The 26017-nt window shown below is 39.3% G+C and overlaps 1 protein-coding gene across 25 annotated transcripts in view; it reads right to left on the reverse strand.

The window, feature by feature from the left end:
- Positions 1-26017, reverse strand: part of ank3b (ankyrin 3b) — a 178268-nt gene that overhangs the window by 112695 nt on the left and 39556 nt on the right. For 4 of the 25 annotated variants that reach the window (XM_088069679.1, XM_088069691.1, XM_088069682.1 and 1 more), the window contains exon 1: positions 15053-15908. The exons of 2 other annotated variants lie outside the window; for them this stretch is intronic. In XM_088069679.1, coding sequence (XP_087925805.1) covers positions 15053-15169 — 117 coding nt within the window. In that variant the 5' untranslated portion in view covers positions 15170-15908. Of the gene's footprint in view, positions 1-15052; positions 15910-26017 lie in introns of those variants that run through there. 19 more of the 25 variants (XM_088069703.1, XM_088069701.1, XM_088069685.1 and 16 more) reach the window with 11 other exon arrangements.

Below are 26017 nucleotides of genomic sequence, written 5' to 3' on the forward strand. Positions count from 1 at the left end.
ATCTAAAACCCTCCCCTCAACGGGTTCTCACAGTCAGCTGCAGGATCCGTCCCTCATCAGGTCTCCTTGCAACTGGCTGCTGTGCTCTCTGCTCATTGGACGACAGCAGATGACGCCGCTGCTGCTGGATTACAGGCATTGTGCTGATGTAAGGCTGTGTGCAAATCTATATGTGTGTCTGTGTATGGCGACTTAAAGGTAGACACACTATGGCAGCCCAGAGGGGAAGCAGGCAATCAGACAGAAACACCCAAAAGACAGACATCGATCCTGTCGGCTTCCTAAAGCTCACACGCTCCCTCAGCTGCATCGTTTCACATCTGGGTGTCAAAACTCTTCACAAAAACAGGTCTTAAAATAAAAGACAACAAGTGAGAAGGAAGGCGAGCTGCTATAGCACTGCTCGGTTAATCTGTTCTGACAGAGACACGAGCGCTGGTCATGAATAAATTAACATCTGGCCTGGACCAGAAGCACACACAGCACACGGTGCACCAACAGGGATGTGCAGCGAATGTTTAGTGGTGCAACCAAACTGCCACGACATGCACACACTAAGAGCTGTTCTCATGACGTTTGCAACATCTTATGTGCCTCATTATAGCGAGAAGTGACATAAACATGAATTTACACAAAAAGGGAAAAGTCAGAGCTGACTGATGCTGAAATTTTGAGGCGATAATTGAGAGTTTACTAAGAGTGAGATACTTACAGGGATTTGAGCTAAATGCTACAGTATGTGATCGCAATGCTAACTAGAGTCGGTCCAATAGCAGTATCAGAAATCCCTCCAATACTGCCTAAAATGCTGGATTGAGTATCAGAGAGTACACAAGTCTATGTACTGATTCAATACGATGTAATTTATTTATAAATGTAAGTTATACACCTGAAGAAAATGGTAGTTTTCCCAGAAATCTATTCTTCAGCCTGCACAAAGAGTTGTACTCAACATTTGACATTTCCTAATTTTCTCTATAATATGCAATAATATATAATATGTTATAAATATAACTTAAAAAATACAAACAGAGTTGTGCTGTTCAGCCAGTAGCTTCTACTGTTCTTGAGCTGCCAAGTACAATCAATTTCTGGTAAATAGTGCACATTAGTCATTTGCAAAATGTTAGGAATTTGGCAATATTTTACACTTAAAATTCCCACCAGTTCAAGCTTTAACCTGAGCCATGCCACCCAACTATGATCATTTCACATCCATATAGGGCTTATAGTATGCAGCTGTTTTATTTTTTTAAACGCAAACAGGGTTTTCCAGTCTAGTATGAGTAAAATATCTGCCACCAGGTACTGATTTTATATTTTTGGAGCTGGACCGTTCACTAGGAGTGCTATTGAAGTATATATGTATATATATATGTATATATATAATGTTCTGTTACACAGTGCACCACACTCTCGGGGCACAGAGCATACTCTGGGCACAGACAGAGCAGCAGAACACCAGATGCAGTTAAAGTGAAACTTGACCATTGATTGCGCTGGGTTTGCATTCACTCTCCTCTGCAGCAGCTGCTCCTCTCATTCATCAATCTGATCTAATCAGCTCAATTATCCACCTGCTCAAATTTCTCAAACTGCTGTTGAGGAAAAAACTCATGGTGGGCTCTGTTTGCACTGAATTTGCAGACCCACAAAAATGTCAATATTTAGAGAGGGGACACAGAATGATATAAAAAAGACATGGAAGTTTGTTGCATAACGTTACTTAGTAAGTTTACGAGTACGCCACATGATGTATGTGACGCATATGTCACATGACATGAACTAAATGTGAGCTTTTGGTTTTAAATGGGACACAAACACTCGTCTTCTGGTGAACGTCCTGTGTTTGTTTGATTTATCTACATCACTCTTTTCTGCCCTACACAAACTTTTTTGCTTTTTTATAGTACGTTATTGCCACTGATTGGTTTAAATTTGAGTATACTGAAAGCTCAATGCGTCTCCTACAGACATTAAAATGTGTCTTGTCCAGCGGCCGCTGACCAAGCTGCCATATTTGACGCCCTGATAACGAGAACAAGCTGCACATTTCAATCGTCAATATTATTCTAATAACTGTGATTCTGCAGCTCTAGTATCTGCTGTGCGGTGACACAAAATATTAGTTTTTCACTCGCTGCTCCAGTTACACATTACACAAACAGCCAGATGAGGAAACAATGAAATCTACTGTAAACAGAGACAGCAGCAGAACAAGAGAAGCACTGTGCACGAGGAGGCCTTTAACGTTACAGCTCATAGCGTCCAAAGGCAATTAAGGAATTGCTCAGAAAATCAATAGAGCACTTTAGGTGTATGTCCAACATCAGCATGGTTGTTTCCCCTCTCTGCTGACTCTCGAGCCTCGTGGCCACACTGGTCTGTGGTTTCCATTTGAACGCCCTACATTCTGTATTTATCCTCATATTATCCTATAGAGAGCTGAAGTTAAACCAAAACTAACGCGGTCTGTATGGAAATCTCATTTAAAATCCCAGACAATAATAACGGAGCCTTTCTAAACAACCGAATGTCATTGTTCATTTATATTTCTGTTTTGAAAACCTAAGCAAATTGGTTTGATTTCCTTTGAACATAGAGAAAAAGGCAATAAGGAACTTGGCAAGAACTGTCCAGCAACTTGCAAGAAATTAATAAAAGCTGACATTAAAATGACCTGAAAACTAGTTTAAAACAAGGAGATTTTTTTAAACTGTCTGCACATATTTTTTTCTTAATTTTCAGCTATTTTTTCAGGTCATTTTCTTCCCTTTTTTAACGTTTCTTTTTTGTGTTTATTTTCAGGCAATTTTCTTGTTACTCTTCATTAATTTCTTGCTATTTAAACCCCAGGAACATGCTTTATTTTTCAGATTAAATAAATGCTCAACTAAAGATCACACTGAAGCTTTGTATTGGAAAAACCTGGAAGTCGACAGTTTATTACTGATAAAAGACTTTTTAACAGTAATAATCCCAGAAATCCCCGATTGCTAAGTGAAATCCAAAGACATGTAGAGAGCTTAAAGAGAAAAAGAAAGACAAACATGGACATGTACAGTATAGAGAGAGGGAGTGGGGAATCGTGTAAATGAGGACAGTGTTTTGGGCTCCATGATTCCTGAGTGGCTGCACATCTCTGCACATCCAGGACATGAATAAACTAGAAACCTTAAAAACCTCTCAACTAAAAGCAAGAACAGAGCTTTAGCTCACAAGAGTCACACAGAAGCTCACTGCAATCCCGTAAAGCCAACTGATGCAAGTACAGATTTCATCCTTTCCATACGCCTCCCTGTACTTATTCAGGCTGAGAGCGGGAAATTATCCCAGCATGCACTGGGCAGAAGGCAGGGAATCACCTCAAGTCAAGATCCCTGAAAGAGCACTGAGCTGTGAGGGCATCATGGTGTCAAAAAACTGTTTCCAGACAATCATTACATATAAGAAACATCTAGAAAACTTGAATTTTCGATTAAAAATTCAATTTACTGCAATTTGTATTTTATACTGATGTTCATTAATATGCTAATTTCTGGCATGTAGGATATTCAAATCATTTGCCTTACAGTTTGAGAAGTTTCACACATCGAGAGATCTCTTAAAATAAGCTTTATGATATTATAAGTTTATAATATCACTAAATTATAGTATTATTTTACATGTTGTGGCTGAAACTAAACTTTGCTGCAGAGCAGAAACCATATTGTCTGCATCTTCCAGCATCTTTTTTCTCATTATTTTCTGTTTATAGTAGAGATGCTGAAAAAAATGCTGCCTTTCTTCATTTTTCGTCAACATTGTTGACGATGGGTGAGCCCTTCCCAGTTGCCAGAATAAATGCTGGCATTGTACATTTCTGCCAACCACAGATGTAGCAGATGTGCTGAAATATTCTTTACGTTTGAACAACGTTGTGGTTAAAGTGTGGTTATGTTTAGGTGCAAGAGTGTCTTGGTTGTGGTTAGGTTTTGGCTTGAAATATACCCTTTAGGTGGTGCAATTCTGCTGGAAATGCCGCCAATGACTAACCAAAAAAAACAACACTTTTATTGTTTGTCGGTTTCAAAAAAGTGTTCTGCAGCTTGGCAGCCGCCTCGCCCAAATGTCACGCCGTCCACAATCTCCTCCACCTCCTGATGATGAAATCAGCTCATATGCCACGTCGCTTTAGAAACACTGACATGATAGAAACGTTCAAATGTTAAGTATCCGTGGTTGCAGAAATGTACAATGCTAACAGTTTCTGCTGGCGACTGGATTGGTGAACTTCGTGTCGCGGTGAGTTAAATCAAACGTACAATACGTGCAATGTAGAAACATCTGTATGTGATAGAGAAGACAAAGTCCTGTCCTCCTGCAGAGCAGCTGCCCGACACTGAACACCTCTGTCACACACACACACGCACACACACACACCAGTGACCTGTGTGTGAGTGTGTCTGTCTATTTCTGTCTGTCTGATTCAGGCGGGTCTCCTCCCTGCTGCTCACCTTCAAAATGTCCGCTCCACTCAGAGAACAGCCGGGAAGACTCTTTGTTTCACACAAACACACACACAGAAACTCACATCCTGTCTGAGTCGTGACTCTGTGCCGGCATCAACACCTCGCCCGCCGAGAGCACACGGGGGGCCGAACGTCAAATCCTCCTGTCCCACTGTTTTCCCCCCTCTTCTCATATGATGCCAGTGTTCCCCCGATCACAGCTCGACTTAAAGGGACAGTTCACCTCAAAATCAAAAGAGCATATTTTTTCTCTCACCTGTCGCGCCGTTTATCAATCTAGATTGTTTTGATGCTCAAAGCGCCAAAAAATAGTGTCTCTTTGAATGTGTGGTTTTTTTTTCGTTTTTTTTTTTTACTCATTCTGTGCCTATTTTGGTTGTTTTGTCTCTTTTTAGAATTTTTTGTGTCTCTTTTTGGTAATTTTGTGTTCTTTATTAGTTTCTCTAACTAATGTAGTGTCTTCTCTGGCTGTTTTGTGTCACTTTGTAGTCAATTTGTCTCTTTTGTTATTTTGTCCCTTTTGTAATTTCTGTGTCTCTTTTGCAGGAGTTTTGTTTCTATTTTAAGTTAATGTTATGTTATGTTTTAGGTTGTTTTGCCTCTTTTTTTTAGTTGTTTTGTGTATCTTTTAGGTAATTTTGTGTCTTTTTTTGATTGTTTTTACCTTTCTGTTGTTAGTTTGTATCTCTTAGCAGTTCCTGGTTGTACCTTCCTGCAGGGGAAGGTCAGAAGGGCCCCTGACACTATGGGCCCCTGGGCCTTTGCGCAGTAGGCCCATTCAATAATTCATCCATGCTCACTACAGTGCAAGATGTAAACATTAATAGCGTCCTCCTCAGCTGAGCTGCAGTGTTAGCTGTAGTTAGCAGTAGATGTGCGCTTCCCTCTGTGCAGTAATTGACAGGTGTTGTTTAGTAGAAAGAAAATAGTTCCTACATCAAACTGCTCACAACAAAGTCTGTGGATTATCTTGAGTAATGTGGTTATGATGTCTGGAAAGAGACATTGCTGCTATGATTTTCAAATGCATTTTTTGGCACTTTGAGCACCACAAGCCAAGTGCCATCTGGATCTAAGGCAGACATCTCCAACACTCAGCTGCAAATAGCATGAAGAGGAAAAATATCTGTCTTTTTTGCTGTTGTTTGGTTCATCACTTAATAAACTGACACCCTGTAATGTGGAGGACAATTTTAGTTAATTTGGCCGACAATACTTACGGCGAAACTCTGCTACGAATGACAGCGACTCAGCCAGTGAAAGCTGCCCACACATAAACAAGGAGGTGTCTCGTTTCAGTCAGATTAATTCAACATATTGTGGCGAACACTAATCTGGCTGTAGAGGAGGAAAAACAAAAACAGTGGTGTGTTCAGTGAAACGGGGATGGCTTTAATCTGCTGATTTGCAAGTGTGTGGGTATGTGTGTAAATGAATGGACTGTCCCAGTTCTTAGTGTCGATCTTCCACTTTGGAGAGAGAAGAGAGGGCTGCAGGGGAGGAGGAGGATAAAAGACCTCGCTAACAACATCCTCATCTTTCTCCATCATTCTCCCCTGCCCACTCGCCAATTTCCTCCTCTTTTTCTGTCGCTTTATCAATCGCTCTCCTCCATCTCTGTAATTCCCCTTCATTTTAATTCGATTTCATCCCCCTCTCTCTTTCTGTTTTTTTTTTTTTGCAGCATATTGGGGTGTTACCTCTCTCTCACCCTCGCACACACAACCCCCTCCTCCCCCATCCACCAATCACGATGCTTAGCAGGCTCTGCACCAATCCTCTGGCCCAGCAACCCCATCGACAGCCACTGAGGCCTGGAGCCGCGAGGGTGGCATCAACTCCAACACCTCTTCTCCACATCTCTCCTCCGTCAACCCTTTCAGATTTCATGACGACTCTTTCTTTTTTTTGTCTCTTCTTCACTCCAGCTGTCGTTTCTGCTCCGCTCTGTAATGGAGTCACTCTATAATTCATAAACACTCTCTCCTCAGTTTAGTTAGTCGTCTTTGAGTGCCTTCAGATTGTCAGTGTTGGCATCCGGTGCTCTCCAGCTCCTGTTGAGGATTCACGTGTTCCTTTTTTAAAAAAAAAACGCTGTATTATCTCCGTTCTTCTGAAGACAGAAATAATTTTTTGTTTTAGCTCGTCACTCGGAGATGAGTATTTCAGCTCGGTTTCTGTAAGTGGCAGAAAAACTCTGCAGCAACGGAGAGAACAACGGCGAGGGTTTCATGTTGACAAGTCCCTGATGACTGTTTTATAGATCTCTTTATTGAGTCAGTTCTCACATTTTCTTTCATCTGTCAGTTTGCTTCTCTGGTTGTCAAAGACGAAGACGTGGTGGTAAACGTCTGCAGCAAAATCTGTGGTGCCATCAGGCTGTTTTGTGCATTTACAAGCCGTTTTGCACCAAACGTGGACTTTAATTCTGGAAAATTTGCACTGAAACACAAATAAAATAAAAATTTGAGGATTTTTATGAATGCTTGCATACACCCGGGAAACATTTGTGTGGTGGAAAATATATATTCAGTTCTCAATTTCAGTGTATTTCTGCTTCAGGAATCATGTGTTTGACCAACGAAATCCACAGCAAGCCACAACAACAGCATCAAATTCGGGGTCAAATTTATCAATAAATCAATCATTTATTTGTCACATGGAATTATGCAATGTACAACTCCAGTGAAATGTGATCCCATCAGCTCCTTTACCCTGCACTGTACTCAAATCTTTTTTTTTTGCCAAATCTTACATTGTAGGCTGCTGCTTTATAACTACTGTGTTTCCGGATGGTTCTGGTAATTTTCTTTTTACCTTTTTACTTATTTCTTTCTTTCTTTTTAGGCCATTTGTTGTTAAATTGCTCATTGCCTTCTTCTTATGTTTTTTTCAAGAATCTAGCCACTTAGATCAAGTTTCGAAGGGTTAAACAAAAATGTAATGCTTACACTAATCTCCTTAATCAATGCATAAATTACAGCATGTAGCAACGGGAACACATTATAATTCCGTGTTGCATGATTTGAATCAGCGTTGCGCAAAAGGTGATTTTGAGACCAATTTGTGTACATTACAAGGACGACTGATTTTTAATTATACATGCACAGAATGTAGAGCCTGATGCATCTTCTTTGAGCACATGCAATGTTCAAAATATTCAAAAAGACACTGACTCAAAATGTTCTTTTTTTTATAAACTACTAAAATGCTATTTCCCCCCGAAAAGTGTAGTAATTCATATGTTATCTGTAAAAAGACAGACATATACTGTATAAATGTAAAGGACTAATTATTTAAATGGGCAGCAGATCTGGTGGAAGGAACAAAGAAATGTAGCGCAGGAAGAACGACTCGGCCTCGAATATGAATCTTGGCTTAAATAAGTGTCAGGGGATTAAAGTGGTACAATGCCTGGTCACAAGGGACGTGTGTGTGTGTGTGTGTGTGTGTGTGTGTGTGTGTGTGTGTGTGTGTGTGTGTGTGTGTGTGTGTGTGTGTGTGTGTGTGTGTTGTACCCTGCACCCCCCCCCCCTTCAGTCCCAGAAGCAGAAGTGTGGCAGAACAATACAGCCTCCTGCCAGCTGACAGAGACGCAGGGAGGGAGGGAGGCATTGAGAGACAGATACAGAGAGATAGGGAGAGTGGGGGGTGCGGAGTGGATGCTGCAGATGACAAAAAAAAAATAAAGCCTGAATCGAGTTCTTCCCAAAAATAAACCTCAGAAGACGCAGCGTTTCCATCCCCTCCTCGCTAATTCTCCTCCCGCTTCAACATCACAGACATCTAAATCATCGCTCGATGCAGTCTTCGGTGAATGTTGGCTCCCTTCTCCCTATGAGATGTTGTAGAAATTCAGTTCATGTCTTATTAACCAGCTCAGTCTTCATTTTCTTAAACATCTTTTGACGATTACATCTTTTTCTCATTTGGTTGAAACTGCGTAGAGCCTACAGGACACGTTTAAACAAGAGGAGTCGACAGTTTAGCGGTATAGCAGCTCTATGAGGCGGTACTTAGAAACAGCGATGCTTTGAGCTACGCCAACACGGACGATGGTAACAAGCTGATGTTTAGCAGGTATATATTTTACCATGCTAGTTAGCACTAAACACACAGTACAGCTAAGAGTGATGGGAATGTCTTTAGTTTTGCAGGAATTTGGTGCTAAATCAGCAATGATGGACACAATATTGATCTGATGGAGGTGCAAGTGGAAAAGTTAATTAATCAATTAAAATAAGTATTTCACTGCTGGAAACATGGTCTTTTAATAAAATGTGGCCGTCTATTCGGTAGAAAGGCACAAATACATTTGAAATTTGTTGCCACATGACCAGTGAAAACACATAAAAATGACGCTTTTTCTCAAGAGGCAGAAATCCTACAACTACCAGAATGCACTGCGCTGCACCAGACCAATAAACACTCAGGTGACGTAACTGAAACTTGAAAAACAAGGCAAAAAAAAGGCAACTCTGTAAAAGAATCTTGATTTGTATTTGATCAGCACTGCTTAGTTTGATCTCTTTTTCTATACATATACTTCATAGGATGTTTATTATCCTGTATTCATAGTTTTAGCTATTATACATTGCTATTATTGTTTTGCATGGTTTTATTGTATTATCATCATCATCATTATAAGTATTAGTATTATTAGTATTAGTATAATAGCTGGCAGTACTGTTTTACTATGGTCATGCCATTAAAGCCTCCTCGATTTATTATAACTGGGTAGCTTTTCGGTTATTTCTTTGCTTATTGTTGTTTTTTTTAATTTCTTTGTTCATGCATTATTGAAAATGAAGGTGTACCTCAATTGATTTCCCAAGTCTTGAATAAAGGTTTAATGGTATATCATTTAAAGTTAACCTCATCCTAAAACAGTGCCAGTGCTGGCTTAAATTATTCACGTAAATGTGATGAATAATCATATTTCTTCACACTTTTTCTTTGTATGATATAAAATTGCTCATAAATAAACTAATTTGTCACTAATTTTTAATACCAAATGATTGAAAAAAAAATCTGGATATATGTCCTGATGTTTGCTAAAGCGATCATTTGTCTTAATGTCTTAGTGTGTGCATGTACTTGTGAGAGAAGTCCAAGGACAGATTAGAGGTGAAGTGAAGCCGCCACTGATTGCTTCCTAGTCTGGAGACTCACCATCACTAAAAGCATCTAAAACGATAAAGGAAACGAGCTGGACGAGGGGAAACGGTGCCAGCAATTCTGACTGAGTGTTTTCATTACACTTCTCTGCCTTGAAGCCCATTTGGTTACACACACTGACTCTGTCCAGTTGCCAAATTTCAGTCCCTGCTGTAAGAGATATTGCCCTCTTCCACCGCCGTGGAAGGTCGGCACACAGACGGCTTTTTGCACCAAAAGCAATATTGGTGTCACAGTTTTCAAAATGAATTATGCTTCGAAAAGGAGAAGATGATAATGCTGCAACATGCATACTACATATTAAAGACTGTGATATGTAGATTTTCAGGCAGGCAGATGCACAAAAAGTTAGCAGAGCAGTTAATCATCCAACCAGCCACTCACCCACACAACCAGACAGACAAAAAGTTCGAAAGACTGACTGCAGTACAAGAGACACAACACTGACACGTTGCATCAAAATGCTTCAAAGAACAGCATGTCTTCAAGTGCAATAGCACACGTGTATTTGCAGCATGCAGCTTAAAAGCTTTACTGGCAGCTGCTGCACGGCGCATTGGTCTCAGTGGTGCTCGTCATGCATGGCTTTTGTTTTTCTGCTTCCAATAAGAACCATAAAACACATCGTACTGCACACAGCATCAGCCTCTGGATGCATACGAAGCGCTGGAATGCATTACTCAATCAATTCAACATAAAAGGTACAAATGAAAGGGTGGATATGTCACGCTGTGCTAAAGATAATTTCAAAATTAATCTACTCAGAAGAAGGAAGGCCCAGAGAAGGAAAATAAGCTCATCGTAAGTAATGGTACAAAGAAAGAGCTAGCCGAAAGCACATTAATTAGCCTACTCTAAAACTAATCATTACATGTCTATGTGTGCATTAATTAAACTAAACTAAATATAACCCTGTGAATAAATGAACTTTTGTTTTTGTTTATATCTTTGGAGAGGACTGAGCGGTTTCCTCCTGCTTCCAGTCTTTATGCTAAACTAGGCTAAGCTAATCGTTTCTCGGCTCTATCTCCAGTCCACAATTATGACATTAGAGTCGTATCAATCTTCTCATCTAACTGTCGGAGAGTAAATTAGCACATCTGGTCAAATTTCAAATTATTCTTTTATTGAAAATAGCTCTAAGCTGTGTTCGAAACCGTCCCCTCATTCACTCACTCACCATTCACTATGTAGTGTGTATTAAATAGCGCACTATATAGGGAATAACAAAACGGGGTTTCGGACACTACGTTGGATTTTTTTTCCCGGAAATACACGACCTCATTGCTGACATGTTAGCAGATACGCTTGCAAGTCATAGGCTACAGCGAGGTAGGTTAACCCATCGTTCACATGACCCTCAGATTTCTGTTCACGTATGTGATAGACAAACAACACACACTATGTAAATAAGACAACTTTAGAAGTATCGGTGGATAGGCATGAACAGTGTCACAGTACTACGGTATATCAGGTGGCAGCGTTTGTTGCGTACTGTTATAACCACCGTATTTCCAAAATTAAAAGCACATACTCCATTCATATTCACGACCGTGTGAATATTTCACACTAAAAGCTTTGTGTTAACAACTGAGAGTATTCTGCCCACAGGAACGTTGTCAGAAGGCTTTTATTTTGAAACAGAAACAGGAGTTTAAGTGAAATAGATACATATGTATGGTCTAAAAACCATTTTCACTGTCTATTTTTGCTGAAAAACGTGCATCATGCGGAAAAAATCATTGTGACTCTGTTTCTCTAGATGTGCCGCAGCTAAGCAGCATTTAGTTAGTGCCGCACACTGATACCATCATATACTGTGTACCCCATGAAATTTAAAGAGGGTATGAAAAAACAGATCCCACCTAAGCTGATTGGAGGATTCATTTGTTGACTTAGACAGAGCCAGGGGGGACGTTTCCAACTGCCTTCTCTAAGCTAAGCTATGCTAACATCTCTTGACCCAGACATGACATTGAAAAAGAGAGTACATAGCTTTTGTATATTGCCAAAATTTTGATTGTTGTTCCTTTAAAATGCAAATAAATAGCAAGAGAAAGAGACTGCATGACAGATAAAGAAGTCGACACTGACATCTAGCGTACTGTTAAAACTGCATCGTCCGAGAGAAAGACGAAAACCCAAGTGTGAGGAAAGTGAGGTGAGGTAAAGCGAGAGGGGAGGGAAAGAAAAGAACGGTAATTGAGGTGATGTGATCCGAGGAGGGAGAGGATATTTTTTGCACCACGATGCCAAGAATTGGCCCGGGGCAGACAGTGTTATAGATTTACCTTGAGTGAGCCAGGGATAGCCGATACCCTCCTGACAACATTACGCTACAAGCACAGAGAAACTGCTGATGTCACCCAATAGACACACACTACCACAGCAACATGTTTCCCTCACCTGTTACCATAAATCTGTGATCACACCGGCTCAAATTTCAGCTTCAAGGTCAAACCTCCCTCCTCTCCTCCATTATTCTGACTCCTCAATGTCAAAATTCAGAAAGCCTTGAAGTCCTCTCAGTGATGAACGCTCGTCATTGTGCAGTAGATCTATTACACATTCAACACACTGAAGAGGATTGATCCATTATGATCGATATATGAGTCAAAATTTGGGCGTAATGTAATTTACAACACTGGCAGAAGCCATGGCAGATACACAGATGGGATTAATTACTAATCTTTTATTGTTTTCTTAAGAAAATATGCAAATTACAAAGTTTTTCTCTCGGGTGCAAAAACTGAGGAAACATGACACTGTTGAAGTTTTAAAAGGCCTCGACAAGCAAAGCTGTTTCATTGTTTCACTTGAAGGACTAGTTGGACAAAAGGGAGGTTTCAGGCCCAGACACACCAAACCGACATCAAAGAACTAACAGAAACACAGAAACACTTGCATCTCCAGTGCCTTAGCCAAAAATTTGCACTTGAACGCACCACAAGGACTGAAACTGGTGGGAAACCTGCACATTTGTTGTATGCCTGCATGAGAGGAAGTAACTCTCCAAACTAGCAGTCGGCAGTAATCTGTATTTGCCATTCAAAAACGGAAACTGGAGGACCGTCTTGACGTTAATTAGCCAGTAAAACACATGAACATCACAATTCAGTGTTGAAAGAAGAAAACATATTTACCGTACGCCAGTGAACAATAACACAAACGATCAGTAAATTTCTGCCACAGATCTCAATGGCTAAAGAAAAGCAATCTTACCTCATCAATCAATCAATCTATTGCAGCCACCACACTAGCCGTCATTATTTCCAATCAAAGGCGACGTAGGCGTGTCACTATGGAAAAGCAAGCCCCTTATACGTGGGAGCGGCCACATATGAGGGATTTCTGGGAGGTGATAGTCCATAATTTCACAGAGAAATTGTGGATTCAGAAGCTCAGGATGAAACACTAAACTTTTGCAGAGTTATGAGATGCAATAACAGCTCCTGTAGATCCTGCTGCATCATGAGGGAGCCACTTCCTACTAATAAGCACATAGCCATAACATCATGTGACCTATCAAAGCAAGAAAAGTGTTTCCTTTGCAGTTCTGCAAAATACTGCTTTTTGGAATGCCTGAAATACCACCTCATGTTAACATAAACCTCTTGTTGCAATAATTGTGAGTTGTCTTTCTTTTTTTCAATTGATGTGTTTCCATTAGGCGTATTTTATGTTCTCAATTTCAATTGAAAACCCGCCTACAGAGGGGCTCAAGCCAGTGACAGTGCTAACAGCTGCATGATGGTAACTCGCCTGGATACGCTGTTGTGTCACCATGCTCTAAAAATATTTTTTTCAATATTTCAATTTTTGTTTTCGAATTCTTGCCGTTCCCACTCAGTTTCTTTTGGCGCAAATTGAAAATGTGCATAAAAACAGTTCCATACATTTTATAGGAGAAGTACATAACAGACAGGAGTCAGAATTACTACAACTTACCAAAAAAACACTTTTTTCTTGTTTGTCTTTGTGGTACAAATACCACCTCACAACGCACCGAGACTTCCTGTGACCACGTGAAGTCAGCTCTCTATCCATGTTGACCTTGATGCAAATGAGGTCACCGGTATTGACTTATCGTGACAGGTGGCTAACCCCGGACTAATGACGGCCTCGGGCTACGCAGCATGTACACACACAAGCACACACATGTACACACGTACACAAACCAAAATGTCAACATGCACACACTCATCAACACAAATGTTTAAACCACAGGCCCAATCACAGTTAGTCAAATAAACACACACACGCAGGTCAACAAAGTTATTCACACACTCAACATCAACGTCCACTTTTGTCAAATGAAGCCGTCTCTGCACCGAGTGATTATTGATTTCAAGTCAGACCTATTGATTACCTTATAGACACGTTTGTGTGTGTCTTAACTTTGTCCTTGCACAATGACGCATGTGCACACACACATACACAAAAACAACACACACCTAACCGCAGGGTGTGACTGCTGACGTTTTTTGGCTCTGGGGCAAATTCACACACATTTCACGTGAAAATGTCCAAAAACCACACGTTATTATAACATATCAGCAGAGGGGAGAGGAAGCAGCGTTGGTGGAAAAGTGTGTTGACATGAAGAAAAATGTTTTCATACAAGAAAGTTAACATGGAGACGGAGCGGGGGTGACTGAGGACAAGTCCCACAAATACACACACACACACACACAAACAAGCATCCTATCAAAGTGAGGTCAATCCTAATTTATATAGAACTTTAATTACGAAACAAACAAATCGAAAGTGTGTGTGAGAGATATGGTGGAGCTAAATTTTTCCGATATTTTTTTAAATTGTGATGATGATGTTATAACTCAGCAGCACAAGTGAACAGTCTCTCTCACATATTAAAAGCAACCGCGCTGCCTAAATTAACAATATGCCCCCTATAGATTAATCCTGTTATCTTCTCTTTTCTTCCCAGTCCGTGTGCTCTCCTCGTCCATCTTTCTGTCTTTTTCACCCTCCTACCCCCTCCTCACAGTATTCCCAATGGGACCACCCCTCTTATCGCACTGTGTGTGTGTGTGTGTGTGTGTGTGTGTGTGTGTGTGTGTGTGTGTGTGTGTGTGCATCATGACAAAAGAGACTCCACCAGACCGTCACGTCTCAAGCCTTTCTCTCCCCATGTCAGCTCCATTACTTTCTTTTTCTACTGTATTAATCTCCTGTATTTTTCTCCTATATTTGTCTCTCCTTTTCTCCTGTATTTCTGTCTTGTATTCTCCTGTATTTTTCTCTGGTATTCTCCTGTACTTTTTTCTCCTATTCTGTATTTTCTCCTGTATCGTTCCTGTACTCTCTGGGATTTTTCTCCTGTATTTCTCCTCCTTCTCTACCTTTTTCTTCGCTTCTCGTGAACGCCTCCTCGCCGCCTTCTTCTTCTCCTTCTCATCCTCCGCAGCGTTGAGGTTCTCATCTGCTTTTTTCTTCAGCTGCGAGGCGGCATGCGCCATGCTGCTCAAGTCCAATTAATCCTCACAGGTGGGAAACCGGAGAAGGAGGGATGAATGGAGGGTGGACCCAGAGTCTCCTCTTTAGTCTTTTCTCCTCCGCTCCTTAATTATCTTTTTGTTCCTCCTGTATCCTCGGCTGTGCCTTTGTCAGAGCAGGAGCCCTCACAGGTGTGCGAGAAGGAAGGATTTTCCTCTCCTCGTTTGCAAGAATCCCCCTCTTTTGTTCGTTATCTCCCTCAGCAGCTATCCACGACGTGCAGATGCACAAAGGTCCAGTTTGGGGCAGGGCGCAGACAGGACATGCTCCTCACCGCTCTGAAGGCAGCTGCTTCCACTTCTCACTGCTCAAAGTGCAAAATAAGTGCCAATTATTGCAAATACACAAAAATATAAATATATGATCCACAGTCAGGGGAAATTGTCCTCTTGCTTGAGAATTAAGTATAAAAACAGTCACAGGTAGAGCTCCAGGGTTGGAGGTCCAAGATGGGGCTCAAGCTCCAGCCCCTAACCCAGCAGAGTGCTCTGTCGTCTGGGTAAATAAACTGGTCCGGCTGCCTGCTTGACTGGTTCCCAGAACACTGCACCTGAGCACTGAGCCATCCCTCTATGTACACACACACACACGCTCAGTCCGCGACGTCTCGCCGGGACATATGAACAGGAGGGAAATGACGGTGGAAAGGAGGTTGAGATAGGAGGAGGAGGGAGGAGGAGGAGGGGTGAGAGAGGAGGAGGCAGAGAGAGGTAGAGAGAGCAGCTGGGACAGCAGGAAAAAAAGGAGGGAGCAGGGATGGATGAATACCTCTGCTTAGTACCAGCTGGCTTTGGCTGAGAGATAAAGAGAGAAAAGGAGGATGATACTTCACACAGGGTGCTTACAGCACACACACACACACACACACACACACACACACACACACACACACACACACACACACACTCACTGGATGTCCTGCATAGCGCAGTGTGCAGTAAGTGTGCAGCCATGATGCTCCTGTTATGAAACTTATTTCAAACAGCCTCTGATACTGTTCCTCTCACAAGAGCTTACGAAAAATTCATCTCTCACAGACATAAATTTACAAGTTTTGATTTTGTTTTGTTTTTTAATTTGCATTTTAAGAAATTAATACAAGTGTAACAGATCCTAAATAAGAGAAAGAAAGTGAAAAAAGACACATTAAAGGGGAAAAAATACAGGTAACATAAATATTTGTATATACCATAACAGTTTAAGAAAAAAAAATCCCATAATGTTAAACTGAGACAACACTGAATGAAAACCAATCAGTATTAAGTCGAGAACAAAAGTTCAGATTTTCCAAACATTCATTTATTTGCGGCAGCCTGCCATGATTAAAACACCTGCTGACATAAACAGATTCTCTATTTTTGGAGCCGGACCGTTCAATAGGAGTGCTGTTGAAATCTACATAAGGTTTGGTTATGAACCATCTCGGAGCGCAGAGCGTATTCTGGGCACAGACGGAGCAGCAGAATGTTGGGCGCCGTGAAAGTGAAACTTTACCTTTCCTTCTGGTGGGTCTAAAACATATAAGTCTGCATTCACTCGCAGCAGCTCCTCCTCTCATCCATCGATCTGATCTCATCAGCTTTTAATTAATCAGCAGATCAATTATCCATCCTGTGACTCAAACTCCACAAAATGCTGCTGAGGAAAAACTGACAGGTGTTGGATGGATTGTCATAAAGTTTGGTAAAAACATTCAGACTGAACCACATATACTGTGCTCACTTAATAATTCATGGAGCTCTATTTTAATTTATCCATTTCTTTAATGTCACATTTTATGGAGGCCTTTTTAACTATAATCCAGAAAAATCTAAAGAATAACAACAAAAGAATTATGCTGTTATACTGCCACTGTCACAGAGGTGGCAATAAAGTCCCCAAAATAAATAAAATAAAATAAAAATCAACAGCAACGTCTCTTTCCAGAAATCATGACCCAGTTACTCGAGATAATCCACAGACCTTGTTGTGTTATGAGCAGTTTCATGTAGGCACTATTTTCTTTCTGCCAAACGACACCCACCAACCGAGTCATTGCACAGAGAGAAGCATGCATCTCCGGTCAGCTGGCATCAGTGAGCTACAGACATTTTGCCGCTTTGAGCACCACAAAGAAAGTGGCAACTCGCAGCAAAACAATCTAGATGGCAGAATAGCACTACAGGTAAGAGGGAAAGTAAGTATTTTTTATTTTGGGGTGAACTGTCCCTTTAAGTGCGCAGACATGGCAGCACTGTGTGCAGGAGCAAAAACAGATCCTGTAGTACAGAATGGATTCGGGATGCCGGAGGACATCTGTATTCTGCATAGGTAAATGTTTCAATTAAATATAATGATTTGGAAAAAACCACAAACACTTTCCACCTGAGAGATAAACCAGAAAGGTACATGCATGCTGCTGTGCACTTATGAATCAATTATTAAAAATCCTGATGCATTATTAACAATACATTGATTTACTCAGATATGAAGGAATCATACCTTAAGGGGACGCCGCTATGATTTCTGTGCAATTAGCTACTTTCAAGGAGCTTTAAATTAATGAGAGCGTTGCCCGAGGAGACAAAAAAGGAATTTTTCTTATCACTAAAATAGAGCACAGTTGAAATAATAACAGCAAACATTTTAAAATACAAAGATGTTCTTAGAAGATCTGTTATGTTTTCCTGGAAATTCACAGTCAGGACGGTTGATTCATCTCTGCATGACGTTAATGTATATGTGTGTGTGTGTGTGTGTGTGTGTGTGTGTGTGTGTGTGTGTGTGTGTGTGTGTGTGTGTGTGTGTGTGTGTGTGTGTGTGTGTGTGTGTGTGCTGCTATGAGCTCATGTCAGCAGACTGCAGCTTTTGAATATTAACAACAGGAGAGAGAGCGGGTGGGACTGTAGCCTGTGACAGGGACATGTGACAGCAGAGCAGGCTTCCTATTGGCCATCTGGGGATGTGAGAGAGCTGTGATTGGCTCTTTGTAACAGGGAGGTCCCGCCCACAAGAAGACAATAACAAAGAGGAGAGGAGAAGATGTCTCAATACAGAAAACCAGCATTTTATAGCTATTTACTCTAAGTAAAAACAGCTTGGGTCCCAAAATGACAAGAATCAACATATTTTATTTACCGTGGATGATTTATATCAGGAAATGTGGTGATGTATTTTACGGGTATGTGATTTATATGTTAAATTAACCTTTAAGCATCACAGCCAAGCTGCTCTACAGCTTGTGCCCCAGATATTTCCCTCTGGGTGTGAGCCAAACTCTGAATGAGCGCTTGGACCGGACTTGAATGGCATTAACTGCAGCATCTAGTGTAAACAACAGTCTACACGTAATTGTACATAAAGACTGTGTGTTTTAATTCCTGTAATAAAGAAAAGGAGATTCTCCACAATGCTCCAAAGATGATATTTCTGAGGCTGGTCCATCGTTTTAAACATCTCATTCTTATTGACCTTTGAAACTGAGCAAACTTGTTTGATTTCTTTTAAAAAAGATAATCAGCAACTTGCCATAAAATGTCCTGCAAATTGCAAGAAATCATTAAAAGGTGACAAAAAATACCTTAAAAATATGTAGAGAAAATAATTAGAAAATTATCAGAAAACAAGGGGAAAATGTCAACAAAATTATATTTATAATTATTATCATTAATTATTGTCACAGAGATACTGTATGGTAATTATTGTTTCTGTTTTGCAACACCATTTTTCAGGTCATTTCCTGTTACTTTTTTGTGTTAATTTTCACTAAGATTAATTAATTGCTCAATACTTTCATGTTTTTGAAAGAAATGCTCAGGTTTTAAAGGGTTAATAACTCTTTGATGGATTGACATGAAATGCTGTGCAGACATTCATGGTCTCCACATGATGAAGCTACTGAATTTGGTCATCTTTGGACTTTTTCTCAAAAACTATTTGATGATTTTTATTAAAGGTAAACACATTTATGATCCCCTGATAACTTTGGTGATTCATTAACTTTTTTTACAGCACCTTCATCATTTTAATTTGTCCAATACTTTATGGTTTATGACCAAATACCTGCAAAATTAATGACATTCCCTTTTAACCCCAGCTGTAATTATTAAATGTTGGCATGTGAAACCTGCTAAACGTTTTTATGTTTGCATTGTTATTGATTATGAGCATGTCAATATGCTGATGTTAGCGTAACCTCATGGCCTCTGGCATGTGTATCAAAGTAAATGTAAACAGTTTTAGTAAAAAAAAACAACAAAAAAACTCTTCTCAAAGTAAGGTTTTAAAAGAATATTGTTACAGAACTGTATCATATCATCAAATATAAATATCAAATGAATTAGTTTAAAGACTACGGCCAAAATGACGAACTCAAGGCTTCAAAACGGGACTCCAAAAACCAAAGGGTTACCTCACAGTCGCTTTGCCCATTATCCATACGTCCATACATCCATATCCTCACGCGACACACCGCTCTAACTCTGCAGCTACGGGACAATTAACAGCGCGACAGATCAACACCTACCATGGATCAGCATCAGCCAGTTTCAGTTTTCCCTCCACTGTAGACGCAGATGTTTTCCCAGACTGCAGCTATAAAAGAGCAGCAGGTCAAACTGACTCTGAAAACATCTGTTTAGATGCTAATTAATCTGCTCAAACCTGCAACGCTTTAAGCAAAGTAAAATGTGCTGTAATGTTTTGTAACTGGGTGCACAAGAACTGGATCTGCCTCATCGGCTGCTGGATCTCATTTATCACCACTGCTGTACTTACACTTACTTAGTTGCGGTATTAACACTTCTCACCCACCTCAGCAAATTGGCTTGATTTATTAAAAAAAAGAAAAGAAAAAAGAAGGGAAGCAAATCAATGAAGAAAATTTATGAAAAATTAGTAAATTAGTAGAAAATTACCTGAAATGTGACATTAAAGAAATGGATAAATTAATAATAATATTTTTTTTTAAAATGGAAAAAGTGCTTAAAAATGCTAACAATTTCTCATAATTTTAGATATTTACTCGGGACAATTAGCTATAAATATAGTTTTTTGCTGGCTTTTTTTTAAATAATCCGTCATACAATCATGATAATGTTAAATACAGTTTTCCCTAGCTTTTATCTTTTTTCTCGAGACATTTTTTCCCTTGATTTTTGAAAATAATTTTCTACATCTACTGATTTCTTGCATTTTGTGAAACATTTCTCACCAGGTTGCTCATTGCCTTTTTTCCCCATGTTTTTGAAAGAAATCACATCAATGTGCTCAAGGTTCAAAGGTTTAAATACTTGTAAAAGGCGTCCGAAAACAAGCACAAGAAAAGTGAATTAAAATGAGCTTTAAAAGGATTAAATGTGCTCAAAAGTAAAACACAACATATTCAAAATGAAATAAAAGCAGCCCTCATCTGAAGCTAATCACAGTTACTGCAGCGTAATAATTCATCAGAGAGAGCGACTTCAGATTTATTGGACTAATCCTTCGTTATCTCCATCTGTAAGAGGAGCTTATGAGTCGGACGTGCCGGCCCTTAAAGGCTTCCTGTCAGTCCTGACTCTGGGATTAACAGCAGGTGATTTCTCTGTACACGGATCAGACGTTTAAAACCAGCCCAACAAAAGATGATGATGTCTGAAGGTTTAAGGCTCGCTGTCTCTGGTGTCACACTGTCCCTCTTTCCTCACCGCCGTCTCTGCTCAGAGAGGAAACAGCAAACTCAGGACCGTATCGTCAGGCTCTGGATGTGGGTCAGCAGCAAAGATGCCACTCAGCTGCATTATTTCTCTGTTCGCTCGTTTATCATCAGCTGCTTTTTCTGCGTCCTCTCTGCTCCCTCTTTCAGTCTCTCTTTGGATTTTTCTTTCATCAATCTTTCTGTCTGTATACTGCTGATCTCACCCTGCTAATGCTAACCAGCGCCTGCAGCAACCTGCTCAGAGAAACTGCAGTTCATCAAGGCGAGGCTTCAGTGTGTGTGTGTGTGTGTGTGTGTGTGTGTGTGTGTGTGTGTGTGTGTGTGTGTGTGTGTGTGTGTGTGTGTGCGTGCTATAGCCTCTGCAGGGTAGAAACAATATTGCATTATTAGAGGGATGAACACAGTGCCGCCTCAAGGGGGTAATCAGTGAAGTGAAGCTCATTTCATGTATGAAAACATAACAATACGAATATTAACCCTTTAAAAACTGAGCCAATTGGCTTGGTTTCATGGAAATAAAGCAACGAGCAAGTTTAGAGGAAGAAATGACCCAAACATTAGCAAGATATTCATAAAAAGTTACTAGAAATTTACCTTAAATTTTGCAAAAAAGGAAAGGAAAAAAGAGGTGAAATATTTTGAAATGTGTAATTATGACAAATATAAATATATAAATATAATATAAATATGACTTTTAAAAAACACTTCAAATAATAGTAATAATGTAAAATAATTTTAAACATGTTTTTATGCTAATTATAAATATAGTTTTTATAGTATATAGTTTTATAGCATAAATACATGTTTAGTTATTTTATATTATTATTATTTTAAAGGAAAAATAAATCAAAAAGGTAAATGACCTAAAAAACACTTAAAATAATAATAATAATAATAATACTAATAATAATAATAATAATAATAATGATAATAATAATAATGCAGCACAAAAAAAACGATGTCGATCCAGATCTCATTTTTAAAAAAACACACCATCATGTCCCTTTTCAATGACATAATAAATAAATAAATAATCATTACACAGCACAAAAATCTTCATCCTGTCAAATCTTAAACACAGAACACATAATCTGACAGACGGAGGCTTTAAACACACCTGACCACAAAATCACACACACACACACACACACAGACACACACACACACACACACACACACACAGACACACACACACACACACACAGAAGCCTCTGCACATCACTCTCACAAAGTCCAGGTGATTCATTTAGGGAGAAGAAGAGTTGATCACAATGTGAGGCAAAAAGAAAGCAATGTTTGACTTGCGCACACACACACACACACACACACACACACACACACACACACACAGAGACAGCAGCACATATGTCGGCATGACTCCAAGTGTGCACAGTTGGTTGTGTTTGTGTTTGTTTGTGCTAATGGATCAGGGATGGGCGGTAAAAGCCCAACAAAAGGAAAGAACAAAGAGTGAGACTGTGTTTATGCGTGTGTGTGTGTGTGTGTGTGTGTGTGTGTGTGCCTGAAAAGATTAGATTTATCCTCCGTGAGTAGCTGCCAATAACCTCCCTCACAGGAAATAGTGAGAGAGCCGTTTATAGTGAAAGCATGGCGCAGACAATAAAGCATTTACTGGTTATAATAATGTTCCAAAACAAAAGAGATAAACATAGAAGAAATGGATGAAAGAGTTAAACTGATGTTTCCAGTTTCGGGTGGTGTCTGCCTCCCTCTAGTGGCTCACTACAACTATCACATCCTTACAGAGTGCATTTTAAATCTTTCAACAAACTGGCTTTATCTCTTCTGTGAAAACATGGTAGAAATGAGCCAAACACTGCTGAGAAATTAGTACTAATTTACAAGAAATGGCTCGAAATTACCCCCCCTTCAAAAAAGAAAAGAATAGTGAAAAAGAAAAAAAGGAAATAACCTAAAAAAGCTGAAATAAAACTTTTTTTCCTGCAACCTAATTTTAAATATATAATTTTCATCATTTTATAGTTTTCTTTATATTTTTCTAATTTATTTATAATTTTCTAATTATTCTCACATCCTTACAAAGTGTTTGTTAACCTTTCAAATCCTGAGCAGCTCTATATCTTAAAAAAAAAAAAAACACTGGTAGAAGACAATGAGCAAATTAACAAGAAATGACCCAAACATGAGCAAGAAATTAGTAAAAAAAAAAAAAAAAAAAAAAAGAAAAAAAAGAAAATGGCCTAAAATTAGCATTTAAAAAAGGACAAAGAAAAGTGATAAAACAAACACATAAATAACCAGTATTGCACTAAAATAATAAATATTTTTTCTGTATTTTCTGTAAACTCATGTTAAATATAGAATTTTAATAATTATATAGTTTCTTTATATTTTTTCCCTTTTATTTAATAATGTTGTAATGATTTTCTCTCTTTTTTTAAAGCTTTTTTCAGGTGATTTTCTTTTCACCTTTCACTTTTTTTTCTCTTCAGTTTCCGGGGGCGTTTCATGCTACGTTGCTGATGGTCTATTTCTTATGTTTTCTGAAAGAAATCAAATCAAAATACTTAAATACTTGCACAAGAAAAGTGATGTTGATCCAGGTGTCAAATGGTTAAATCTTTCAGTTGTTGAATTATTATTATGAATTATTTACATAAACATGATGGAAAGATGTGTGCAAAGAAATTTTAGCATCAAGTTACAGCTTCATAAATCCAGCAGAAGCTCATGTTGAGAGTTTAGAGTAATGTACAGTTTCCTGCCTCTGAGCTGCAGTCAGTGCAGTAAAAATGAATATTCAGAGATTCATCGCTGTGCATTATTTTAAGGTTTTTTTTTCATAGTGTATCACTTAAACTAAACATATATTCTGAAACAGTACGTGTACTAAACGCAATTCTTCCTCTGACCACTGAGAGGCAGCATCACGCCGAGAGATGAGAAAGCAGAGTTTGCACGCAGGAGGATTTCTGTTTTAACTCCTGACAAACTGGCTTTATTTCTTTTGCAGAAACATGGGAAGAAATGACCCAAACATTTGCTGGAAATTAGTATTAAGTTACAAGAAATGGCCTGAAATTATCCCCCCCCTTTCTCCATTCTATAGTTTTCTTGATATTTTTCCAATTTCTCTGTAATCTTCTAATGATTCTCACATCCGTACAGAGTGTTTGTTAACCTTTCATAACCCGGGCCGATGGGCTTTATTTGTTTAAAAAACAAGCAGATATTGGGAGTCACTCAGGTTATTGGTCAAACAAGTCTTCAGTAATCGAGGCTTCGTCTTTTAGGACATTTGGACTCACTTTTCTGTGAAAATGTGCCCCTCAAGACCAGTCAGGTTATTTTTAATCTTACATTTACCTCCAGTTTGACTGCACCAACTTCATGACTGACAGACAGATTATGAGACAATGGGCCTCTGTGCAGGATATGCAAAATAAATTTGCTTTTATATCACATTACATGGACGGTTATTGCCCGAAGATTACTTACATGCAACAAAATTGAATGGCTTTTTCAAAACTGCCAGTGTTTTGTTTTTGTTTTTTTGTTTTTTTCAGAATCACTTTATTGATTCCCTGAAAAAAAAACTGGTTTGTTTCAGTCTTTATGATGCCAGTATAGAGAATTAGAGAAAAGTACCAGCACAAGTATGTAAAAATATAAATCAGAAATACAGTATTAGTAAACAATCACCACTAGTATGTAAATATTTAAAAATTAAAGTATATAAAATTTGAAAAAATATAAATGTAAAGAAATACAGTAATAAACAGTTATTATCACTAGTTTTCCAGGCCTGTTGAACAAGACTGTGAAATTCCATAACTTTTCCAGGTTTTCCATGACCGTGGTAACCCTGATAATACCTCCAGCCACAGCTATCGCCGACAAATTGGCATAAAAAACACCAATATATCACAGTAAGTGTCCTAAAACACCTCTTTCTCTCTGCAGGTGATTTACTGCAGCTAATCATGTTAGCATTCTGCTCCGCTGAACCTCCGAATTCTCCAATCTCATTAAACACAACGATCACATGACACAAACACGGACACAGGAGGAAATAAAAGCGCTGAAGCCCTGATCAGAGTTAGTCGTGGAAGAGTTTGCAGAGCGGACGACAGCATCAGGACGTTATCGCCGCGTGATGATGTTCCATTAAAGTTCACCTCATGGGATTACTTTACTGTGATTTTCTGCGACTCTCCTCTACGCTCCCGTGTGGTTCCCTTAATCCGCCTGGAGCTCAGAGAAATTCAAAACAACATTTCCATCTTGTTGGTCAAAGCACTAATTTGTCCTACATCATGTCCCGCCACAATATCCTGCTTCACCAGGGAAGTGCATCAGATTAGAGGCAATTAAAACCCTCTCAACATGCGGCTGCATTCGAACTCCACTTTAAAACTTTGCCAGTAATGTGAGCCACGAGTATTTTCAATATGCAGAAATCTTATGGCTTTGTGTCGGTTAAATGTGCTTCTTAAACCTACAAAGAGGTCGACAGATTATTGGCCTGGCTGATAATCAGGGCCAATAATAAAAGGTGGCCAAAAATACCAGAAAATTAGCTAGAGGTGATTATTTGATATTTAAAAAAACAGGAAAAAATGTCCAGAAAACTACATTTATGTATTATTTTTGTTTCTTATTCTAATTTTCTTGTAACTTTTAACTAATTTCTTTCAAATGTTGTTTGTCTTTTTTTTTTAGATAATTTTCCTTTTAACTTTTTTAACATTTTTTGCAAATTTTTGGGCCATTTCTTAATAAGCTACGCACCACTTTCCTTAGTTTTCGAAGGGTTGAGACCAACGTAGGATAAAATAGTGGTGGTTCCCTTCACTGGTGTGATTTATCTCTTTGAGTTTTCTTTAGTGACCAACATCAAGCTCCATTTGTTCCTTATCTCGTCTAAACACCAGTTCACTTCATCCTGGTCCTTATCACCGAGGACAGGACACACCGGCGTCCTATTGTTGCTCCTGCGTTTGACAAGCCTGAAGACTGACAGCCTCACTCCCTCTCTATTTTTATAAGTGTGTGTGTGTGTGTGTGTGTGTGTGTGTGAGGGCACAGACAACCTTGCGACTGATCTACTAATGGACCAAAACAGAGACATGGATACCAGCGTATTTTAGGC

This window comes from Plectropomus leopardus, chromosome 19 (genome assembly GCF_026936395.1).
Source record: "Plectropomus leopardus strain MGB_pleo_1.0 chromosome 19, ASM2693639v1, whole genome shotgun sequence".
In the NCBI taxonomy this organism is placed as follows: Eukaryota; Metazoa; Chordata; class Actinopteri; order Perciformes; family Serranidae; genus Plectropomus; species Plectropomus leopardus.